Source organism: Notothenia rossii (genome assembly GCF_949606895.1).
Source record: "Notothenia rossii genome assembly, chromosome: 6".
In the NCBI taxonomy this organism is placed as follows: domain Eukaryota; kingdom Metazoa; phylum Chordata; class Actinopteri; order Perciformes; family Nototheniidae; genus Notothenia; species Notothenia rossii.
The window spans coordinates 8,628,360-8,639,443 of record NC_136909.1 but is presented as its reverse complement, the minus strand read 5'-3'; the positions used below and the strand labels follow the sequence as shown (position 1 = coordinate 8,639,443).

Here is an 11,084-nt window from a genome sequence, read left to right as displayed (position 1 = left end):
GTTTTCTACATGGTATAGAGCACTTTGGGTTTAAAGCAAGAACACATTTATTGTACATAGCTTCTGATATTGATTAGTTTAATGCTAAGTCGTTTTTTCCCTTTATCCAACAGCCATAGTTACAACACCTTAAATGTGTTTTTGATCTTAAGACAGAAAGGAATGTCTTTGCCTGCATACAGTATATTTATTTTAATATTCGGATACTATATTATTTGTACCGCTGTGAGTGTTTCTTATTCTGTTCTTACTTCGTTTTTTATGTTCATGGTCATAATGTTTCGGAAAATATATCTGAGTAAGTATACAATACAATCAACAATAAAAGCATTGAAGAAGAAAATGCTCATTCAAACATAGCCCGACTTATAAAGAATTTCTTTCTGTATTTCACGAAGTACAATGGGCTTTTTCTAACTATTATAATGTCAGTATTTTTCTGTCTTCTTGTGTGTCAGTATAGGTATTATTAGTTTCCAGACAGTCCGTGTCTCTTGATGGCCATGCAGCGTCTTCTGATTGTGAAATTGCCCTCTTCAAACTTTCCTTGCAACTTTTTTCTTGTGCCATAAAAGAGAGATTTGCGTCATGAGGGATCCTTAAGGTAATCAAACTCCTACGGTCTGTATGGGTTGTTTTTTTTACTCCAAGATAATGTGATTTAGTGTGTTTATTTCATCCGCACATTCATTTGTTTTCAACGGGTATCAACAACTTCTTCCCTGATATAAGATCTGTTTTATACTAAAGAGATTCAGAACTGAGTGTTTCTTATTAGTACGCTGACCCGGTTGTTACCGTAACCTTGGTTCCCTCGACACAAAGCTTATTGGATTCCTCCATTGGATTTTGAATTATTGCAGAATAAATACTCTAGGGCACTTGCACATTTAGTTCAGCAAGACTATCTCCACCTATTGATATGATTTGTGTTATAAATGAATTACACCACAATCACATGACTTCATGTCAACGATTAGGCTGAAGGCGGACTGGTGTTCTCGACTGTGTTCTGTCTCTATTGCAAACAACATGTTTAATTATATGTATCCTGACTTTGCTTTTTGAATACTTGAACATTTTTTAAAGGTATCATGCTTGTCAGGTAGAGGTTATTTACAATATTGTGTTTCTTATAGACATTGAGGTAGTTGACCAAGAGCTTTTGCCTTTATAATACTGTAAGGAGAGCTTACAATGAGTTTCAATCTTCTGCAATGTTGTGGAGGTAGATGAATTGTGTTGTTAATTACAATAACTCCACATGACCTCCGTAGAGGCAACTAGTAAGACCAAAGTGACCACTTGGTTTATTAACTGTAACGAAGCCATTAATGAATAGGTCCATTGTCGTTGTCCCAAAGTCTCAAAGAGTACAGTACTTGTTTGTATTTGTACTTCATAACTGAAACAAAATCCTTGTCAAGATAGTTTTGAGGTCATTTGTAGCCAACCAACTATCATTGTTAACACTTGAGGATAAAAGCACTGTCAAGAACAACACAACGCATTTTCAAAACAAGCTGCATTTCCGTCTGACTGGGTTCTATTTGGGTTCTATTTCTGCTGCCATTTCTATGTGAGGCGACTCAATGTGACAATATGAACACACAGCATGACAAGTGCCATGATGAGAAGATTTCACATAATGTCCGGATGCTTACAATTAACGCCTTTCAGAGTCTAAGAAAATCAATTCTCCGTAGCCTCTATTAAAGTGCTGTCTAAACCAAATCGCTTCTGTAATTAGCTTTAGATAGCACATCATACTAAACAATACAATTTAAAACATGCAGGCGTGCCATTAATTAGGTCCCTTCTCGTTGTAATCGTCAAGCCCCTGATAAATACTAACTGGACATTGCATGTGAAGACTTACATTATGGTCACACTTCTGCTCAGTCAATTGTTTTGCTGATCATCCTTGTCCTACATTAAAAATCTGTCTAGAACTTAGTAGAATATTGCTGATATAAAGTAGAAGGAGTAGTGGACATTCCTGTTTTGTTATCCAAACTGCCACTGCTTGATATTGATAATACTCTACCTTCATTTGGGTGGGTTAGGTTTATGAATGAGGATTGAGATTGGTTAGGATAATGGTAAGAATATAGAACACTCAGAGTCAGAGAAATATCGATCATGCCTTCACCATAGTGTGTAGAAAAAGCCATGTGTCTCTGTTTGTTAGGAGAATGTGTGATTCTAGAGCAATGGGCCATCCATACGGGATGATGAGATGTTGGACCAATGGGAATACTTCTAATGTTGGTTAAAAAAACAGCTGCTTAAAGTACTGGGCTAGAAATGACTGTCATGAAATAATAAGTGCAAAACCAACACATTGTTCCAACTTTCTTTTAGCTTTAACAATACCTTTGGACTTGCTTAGCTGTCTAAATCGTGACAATCTTGTACATTGTTGTGCTTATCTACAGTAAGGGAATATTTCTCAAATATACAATCGCCCTAAAGTACATTGTGCCACCTCGAGTGCTGTCATCTATGCTGTCCCTGATTGACTGATCATGGCCATAAAGCAATTTTCAAATAGTTAATATTATAGATGAGGCATTGCCTAGAACTAGTGTCCTAATGGGTATCCATCATACCAAACAGTGGCCCGATACACATTCAAAATCTCACAATTGATACTAGTCTCTTCCTTGGATCTACAATGCAACATACAATGGCTTTGTTGGGTTCATTTATGAGTAACAGTGTGAACTTCAGATGTCCCACGCCTGATACACTGAAGCTGCCTGTGGACTTGCCCCCTCTGACTCCTCACTATTGCTTCCTTTATTTTGTACTGCCACCATTTCTAACCCTCGATCTGAAAGACTTCTATCTGAGTGGACCACCACAGACCCTACCTTTAGACTCTTATCCACCTCGGCTGATTCAGTCAGCTGGTTGACGTTATGGACTCGATTCCTCACTCCCAAGACTAGACGATTGTGACTGCTAGTGGCATCTCTGAAATCACACTCTCTATCAGGTGCTTGCACAGACTGGTCTTTCCTCCCCCATCTGACCACCCTGCTCCACAGCTGGCACTGCATGAGGCAACAGAAGGGTCGAGACTTGCAAACAGCCTGGAAACCCTTCTTAAAGTTCTCGTTGTAGTAGCCGTAGATGATAGGGTTGACGCTGGAGTTGGAGAAAGCCAGCCAGTGGGTGAAGGGAAAGATGTAGCTGGTCAGAAGTTCCACCTGGTCCCGGTCGAAGCCTGCGTAGTCAGTCATCATCATGAGGGTCCACAGCGGCAGCCAGGACAGCATGAAGAGCAGAGCCACCAAGATGAGCATCTTTATCACCTTGATCTTTTTCTGGGAGATCAATGGCTGGCCAGCTCTTGCAATCACAGAAGACCCCAGCTTGCATCCGATACTCCCGTACATGAGCATGATGACGGTGAGTGGCACCAGGTAGATGAGAGCAAACAGAACCGCTGTGTAAACCTTTCTCATCTGAGGGATGGCAAAGTTCTCGTAGCAGGAGTACAGGGGGACCGTTTGGTTGAAGTCATTATTGTGCACCATGTAGTGGAAAGGAACTTTATCCACAGTCAGAGCCACAGCAGCAGGACACATGATAGCCACTGCTAGCGTCCAGATGAACACGATGGCCCCCTTCGCAACCAGAACAGTGGACTTGGGCTGTAGAGGGTACACTACACACCGAAACCTAAAGATAAAAGCATTGCTGAATGTTAGTGTTAGGAAAATATCACTCGTCACCGGCTTGAGCTTCAATCTCAGGATCCATGTCTTCGTGACCCTCTCCAGAATGGAAGTAGTCATCACATACAGAGCATCAACTAGTTCCTGAACAGTGTCCTTCACATGCTGATATCAAAGAGAGGGAGTTACTCAGTCACAAGATGGAGGAATAGAAAGCAGTATTCAATGTTTACTTCAGATTAGCTCCACGTCAGAAATGATCCTGCTTGTCATATGTCTCTCTCCATAGAGGCTGAATCATCATGTTAATCACAGAGCTATCATATGCCTCAAACAGTCCTGATGCTATTCTAGGTAATCACACATCCTGTCATGTTCACAGCTACAGTTGGGATACCTTTGTTAGCATGTGGACTCTCATATTGGAAGAGGACACTCAGTATTTCCCCAACAGTTAGTTTTATATGATATATATGTATTTACTTATACCAAAAATAATATTTAACTAAAATACTTCTTGCTTAATACTTTTATTTTCCAATTATGTTTTACATTCATCATTTAGGTTTTAAAATCAAGCTGAATGCCCGTCTAAGAACTAGAGATATTTTCCATATTCAAATGTTCTGCCACAGAAGAGTATTGGAGTCAGGTATAAGTTGAAATAAATGAGAAAGGGAAGATATTTTATTTTGTCTTTGGTCAAAAAAAGTCTAAGTGTTGAGAAAAAAGTTGAGTTTTCATATATTTCATAAATGCAGTAGTTAGATTTATTCTCAAAGGCTCAATATTTATTCCAGATATTTTTATTTTATTCCGAAAAAATTGTAATCCAACTTTGTTCTCAACGTTTTGAGTTCTCAAAATCCAAAATAAAAGGAAATCGTCCTCTTTTTCTCCGTCTGGCCGGCCTTAAAACTGTTCCATATTAGAATAGAATATATCTGTATTGTCATCATACAAAGTACCACAACATTTATTTGGCAACTCTCACTGCAGTAAAAAATAGACACAATAAATAATATTTGGTTATGTTCTGTGTCCGTGGAAATGTGCGATGGGAAGTGGAGACAGAGTAGACTGGTAAATATGGGAATAACAACAAACTCACCTCTCAACAGCTATGGCCACCAGAGTGAAGACTGAAGCAGAAACAGACACTCCTTGCACAAAGCCGCTCATCTTACACACACAGTTGGAAAAAGGCCAACCTGTGGAAGAAAGGATAACATCTCATCAGAGAGGAACTCAAGCTGGCAATTCACTGACATGATTACCCCTCTTTGAGACACCCCAGATCAGTTGATTGTACATGTTGTTCTTCAAGAAGCAGGTAAATACGACAATTACCAAACATCAATGTAATCGCCTATTGTGTAAAAGAGGTCTTCTCGAGATCCAGGGTCAATCACCTCCATGGAAATATTCAAAGAGCTCAGTTCAATTGACAATAAATCCATAAGGTCTTTTAAACAATTGTCAATAAGTAATCTGGTTTATGGTATTTCCAATTCATCATAATAATACGTTGAATGTACAAAAAAGGTAATACGGTGAATGTGGACTAAGAATGTTCTGACTTTTAGACACAGAATAATGGATATTGGGGTTTTTCCACAAACAAATTATATGACAATTGAGTAATCAAATAATTTGTTTTACTTAACTACATTTGAAGAACTATCCGAACCTCAACACAATGACTCACATATGTTACATCTTGAACAGATGCCTGAAATATAAGATAAAACCATTTTCATATTTTAAATGGAGGATTCAAATACTTACGGCTAAAAACTTGAAGGTTTCTAAAGTTTAGGTTGGGCTTCTCAAAGAACACAGAAAAACATGGCTAATTATTTGTTCAGAGAGACCTGGGTGTCTCTGGCAAATACAAAACTTAACATTCACTTTTCGAAAATGTGAAGTAGATAAAACTCCTTTTAACTTTGTTGTTTGTTTGAAGAACTAATCAAATACAGCCGTGCGCTGAATCAGTGGGGGCCACTACAGAACAAAACAGTCACTTTTTCAAGAAAAAACAAGAAATCAAAGTCTTGTGTTGAGAACAAATTGTGTATTATTTTTGATATTCCAATTCACAAAGACATGAGTATTTTAATAAATATTGACAAAGACTAACGGCCCGTCAACACTACAGCTTCGACAGCTTCAAAAACGGTTTCCAACGTGTCTGCCCATTCACTTTGAATGGGGTGACGTCACGTTGCCTCGCTTTTCGCCGAACTGAATTGTGGGTAGCAGAGCGGAGCTTTCCTGGCGTTTCAGGCTGCAAAAGTTGAGCAATGTTCAACTTTTGAAGCTTCTGAAGCTTTCGTTGGAAGCGTCAGCCAATCAAATCATATGCCAGTACAAGCTCTAGCCAATCAAACCGCTGCTTGTGTGGGGCGGGAGATTCATGTGATTGGTTGTTGGTCGAGCTTCAGACACGCCTGCCGGAAAGCTTTTTTTGAAGCTGTAGTGTGGACGAGCCGTAAGGAATAGGCGTCTAATTACTTGTGGCAAAATGTCAACCTGTGCACTTGCGTTGCTCGCAAAAATCCCCAAGCTCTCAGACACGCCCAGCTCCAAGATTTTTTCAAAGCTGCTGTGTGGACGTACCGTTAGTGTGAAAGTTAACAACAGTTGATTTCACGTCAGGTGTGGGAGTTTCTAACTCATGAACAGCACTGTGTGCCTGATGTGGTCTCCTATAGCTTACAATGTTCTCTCTTTCTATTTGTAGAGGTAATCAAACTAGATGATTGCCAACACCTGTGCATAATCTGTGAAATTGCAAGTTCTGTTTCACACTGACGAGGCTCTGTATGTGCAGTTTTGATGTGAACTATAAGGATGCCGCTGCGATCTAATGTTATTTGACAGGTAGAGATGTGGGATTAATTATTTATTCTTAATTAAACCATATACACTAGAATAACTGGCTCATATTGCTATTTAGAATCAACTTTGCCTGTTTTGTACACATATATATATCTATATAAAAAAGTAGAAGTATGGATCCCGGGTCAGGCAAGGTTGTCTTTCTCTCTAAGATAGACTTGATATTTACCAATGAGAGGAGATATCTTGGTAATGTGATTGTATTTACTTGCACTCTTATCAGTTTTATTGTGTTGCACTGTTGGAGGAGCCTGTGACCTAAGATTCTCATCGACATAACTGCACTGTAGTTATGTACGAATGACAATAAAAGCCTTAAATCTTGAAATCTTGAATCTCATATGAGTTTTGAGAAACGCTATAGGTAACATCATATGCTACAGAAAGCTAACATCTAATGTGAAAATCTATACTATACTATAGCATCTACAGAAAGACTTCCATGACCAACGATGTAACCGGCATGAGGTATAAGTCCGGCCTTTTGAGAGAGCTTGTAGAAAACAAAGGATTGGTACATTTTAAGGTTGTAAAAGTGGTTTTGTGGTTGGAAGGACACAACCAAAGCACATTGAAGTGACTGTTGTTTTGTGTATATTGATTGTTGTGCTTGTATTGATGTTTGAATGTGTGCTATGTATAAATGTGTCTGTTGATTGTGTCTATATACATACGTCTTTTTATATTTCTTTGTTTTTGTATTCGGGATTGTGGGAAACTGTATTTCGATCTCTCTGTCTGTAAACACAAACTGAAAGATTGACAATAAAGTTGATTTTGACTTTTGATCGTGCAACCTGTTTCTATTTTCACGAAGGACACTTAAAACAGACATCCGGAGTGGGACAGCAGCTGAGTCTGAAGCCCACTCTGTATAAGGGTCAATGTACTTTTAATAAAGTAGGAGAGCTGAGGAAAGAGAGAGAAGGAGACTTTCAGTGTTTTGTGACAAGAGGACTTTTGTGGTGTGCTCTCCATTTCGATCCTTTTGATGTTGAAGTCCTTTCCTTATCACTTAAAATGTGAGGTTGGCTCTTGTTCGCTCGTATTTTAAAGATGTCTTGGTCACTGTTATTTTTAAGGAAAATCTTGGTCACTTTTTAATAAACCAGTATATACACATACGCTAGTTTGACAGTTTTGCCAAGATGGAGGCTGACTAAAACAAAACATATAAACTTGTTATTGCTAATTTCACTCTCTGGAGGTCCTTGTTCCTGTTCCCTTCCTTCCTCCGGCATCCTAAGAAATAGATGATATGACTATATTTGTGCTCAAAACTGTACTGGAGCATACATGCCAACCTTTCCAAATCCAAAAGAGGTAGGTTTGCGCGTGGCAAATGTGCTCGCCCAAACTAGGTAATCAGAAGAAATGGAACCCGAGTAATCACATGTATAAACCATGTATTTAATATATTGCATCATTTTATGCATTTTTCAGAAAAAGTGGTACTTTGGTAAACAGTGACATCAACGACATGTTTGGTCTGTAAAATGCCCGAAGATGTCTCCACATTTTATTATGTTTGTAATGTGTTTCTGGTCCTCTTTCAGTTGAGACAGTGTAATGTAGATGAAGGATGTGTCAGGATGTAGAACTCTTGTATGAACATTGGATAAGGCCAGGTTCATATTCTTGTTTGATGTTGTTGACATATTAGAGTCAAAGGTTTGCACAGAGCAAAATATCTTTGTGTTGCGCCATAAACCAGAAAATACTGCATTACAAAAGTCATTTCCTGCATTTTTTCTACTGATAAAGTGTGATATAAATAATGTAAAGGCTTTCAGATTGCTGTAGTTCACTAAACAGAGACATTAACGACATGTTTGGTGTTGAAAAAGTGAAAGAATGGGAGATACAAATCTCAAAATTGTATTGTATTTTGTGTGTTTGTGGTCCTCTTTCAGTTGAGACACTGTAGGGGAAGGATGCTTCCGGAAAAGACCAAACACTGGATGTCTTTCAGTCGCCAACATGTGTTTTCGAGACACTGATATTAACGGGGAAATCCTGCAGGACTCAAATGCCTCGTCTCTCTGTTCCCCTAACTCATTTGGGAGTGATTACCCATCAGCCCCGGGGGTAACACTGCCTTTCCTCTCTCTGCACGTTGTTTCTCTCTCAGAAAGAGATTTGCGTCCGATATGACGTAATATTGGCAATGTGGACCCACAGCACTATCAGAAAGTTGCTATCAGAATCAATGCCCGAAGTGTTTTGGACGTAATATGGTCTTTGTTTACATTAGCAAGCATCGCTAACACTCAGAGCTAACCTGTACTGGAGAGAGCGCATGTGTAAAAAAAGGAACTCACCTTGTGGTAAACCCGCAAGAGAAAAAGCATTTGAGCTCCATACTGTTTCAGAAATAATCCTTGAAGTGGTTTGCAACATGATGGCATTTAATCACGGGAGCATTTAGCTGTATCTGCCGGGTAATTCTGAGCAGGCATTTGCTCCACCTCCTATTTTTGTTTTTTTCAAGCTAAGGACCCAGAATCAGCGTTTCTCTAACAGGGCTGAAACAGAGGGATATGAGGGATGTCTAAAATGCATGATCTGTTAGCATAATAGGAGACCTTTAGGTCGGTATTACCTGTGATGAGGTTATCCACCAGGGTTGTAGGGATGCAGAAGATGCCCACCAACAGGTCACTGATTGCCAGATTGAGGATGAAGAGATTGGTGACCGTGCGCATACAACGGTTTTCAAACACGATCAAACACACCAAGAGGTTTCCCACCATGCACAGCAGGAAGATAAAGAAGTAGGCCAGGATGTAGCTTGCGGCCACATAGAGAGAGTGTTGATAGTACGGGAAATAGGTGTTGTTGGGGATGTTGGGGATGTTGGTGATGTTTGCCACGCCATGTAGGCTGGCGTTTGTAAAGGCTTCTGTGCTGGCTGATCCCTCCTCAAACTTGTTGTCCAGGACCTCCATTATTGGGATGAACCCACCCTGCAGGGGGAATCAAACAGAGAGTATTTAAGGTGTGTCCCCAACTCAGAATGTATTGGTCATGTCTTGACTATTGTCAAAATGGTTATCGTATTGTTAGTCATTTAGTTGAGTCGTTGACGCTATTTGTTTTGAGAATTGGATGTATGTCTGCAGTACTGAAAGGGAGCGCAGAGCCATAGAAGTAGAAAATAAAAATGTTCTAGCCGGCTTTTTCATTCGTTGCAAATTCAACTTTTGCCCTTTTTCCATTCCTCTCATTGTATCCACAGACGGAGGGGAACTGTCACCGGACAGTAATCACTGAAAAGTATTCGATGATTGGGACGTATTCAAACTCAGGGACCCTTGCAAATTTGGATCCTGCCCTCATATCATTTGAGGTTCTCTATACATTTTCCAGCCCATGCAGTTAGTTGTAGCTTCCTTCCACTTGCATGAAGGAGAAAATGCTTGGTGACTGGAAATAGGTCGAACTTTGTCACTTAATAGCATGCCAACACTGATGCAACACATTTAGGTCTGTGACATAGACAAAATGAGTGAAATTGTAACGTAATTTCTATGCTTTTAGGAGGCAGACTTGCATGCCAGAATGATATTTAAAGCATCAATAATCCTTAACTCTTTAAATGTTTATCAGATGTTCCACACAACCATTGACTTTTCATATTCAGGCCCATTGGGTGTACGAGTTGGGTGAATGTTTGACTGCTTGTATAAATGTAATGCAATAAATGCTAGAATAACGTCAAAAATCTATATATTGTTTGTCTGGCCTTAAATGTGATTTTCTTTTAAACAATGTGGCCCTTGGTGAAGTTGTGTTTGACACATCTGGTGTGGTGTTTCAAAGAAAGTGGAAGTCGTTCTTGGATGCTATTATATCCAGTGGCGGCGCCAGGGTATGGCTGGGGTAGGCTACAGCCATACCAAGAAATGGCTTAGCCCTACCTTAGCCCGACCATGAAAAAGTATGTTAGTAAGCATGTTGAGAACACGGATTGCGAAAATCTACCGGTCGTGTCCACAACACACAAACTGATCCTGCTGTAACAACAAGTGCACGCTGACGCAATATGGTTGAGATCATTCGGGCTTATGCTAGAGGGGTGCAAGGAATAGTCTAAGTAGTGGGGGAGTTTTATACACTAAAGGTGTGGAAATTCTCTCGCGTTATAATATCAGCGCGGCCGCGGTCCGATCAAAATGCCTCCGAATGCAATTTGAATAGACCTACAGCCAATCAGAGCAACGAAACGTTGGGTCTGCTGCGTCATGCATTACTGATACGTCACGTTCACAGTGAAAAGTCCCCAAACTCGATCCGAGTAAATTGCAGAGACAGACAGCAGAGCTTCTAGGATTAATTGTATATTTCGGATGGATAGATTTGTTCTTAAACGCCCTCGCATTGAGGTACAAGTCGAACCGGTGCCAGAGTCACACGACCCACCTGGAGAGTGAATAGTGAGTTTTGAATATATTTTGTAATAATGGGTCATTTGAAAAAGTGTTTTGTATGACA

The 11,084-nt window shown here is 39.7% G+C and overlaps 1 protein-coding gene across 1 annotated transcript; it reads right to left on the bottom strand.

Moving 5' to 3' along the window:
- Positions 1–2,322: 2,322 nt before the first annotated feature.
- Positions 2,323–9,538, bottom strand: npffr1l2 (neuropeptide FF receptor 1 like 2; the record flags this gene model as incomplete). The annotated part of the gene is made up of 3 exons (XM_079687094.1): positions 2,323–3,690; positions 4,798–4,897; positions 9,193–9,538. 3 exons carry the CDS (start codon positions 9,536–9,538, stop codon positions 2,730–2,732), a joined length of 1,407 nt encoding a protein of 468 aa, XP_079543220.1. The 3' UTR covers positions 2,323–2,729.
- Between the last annotated feature and the right edge of the window lie 1,546 nt (positions 9,539–11,084).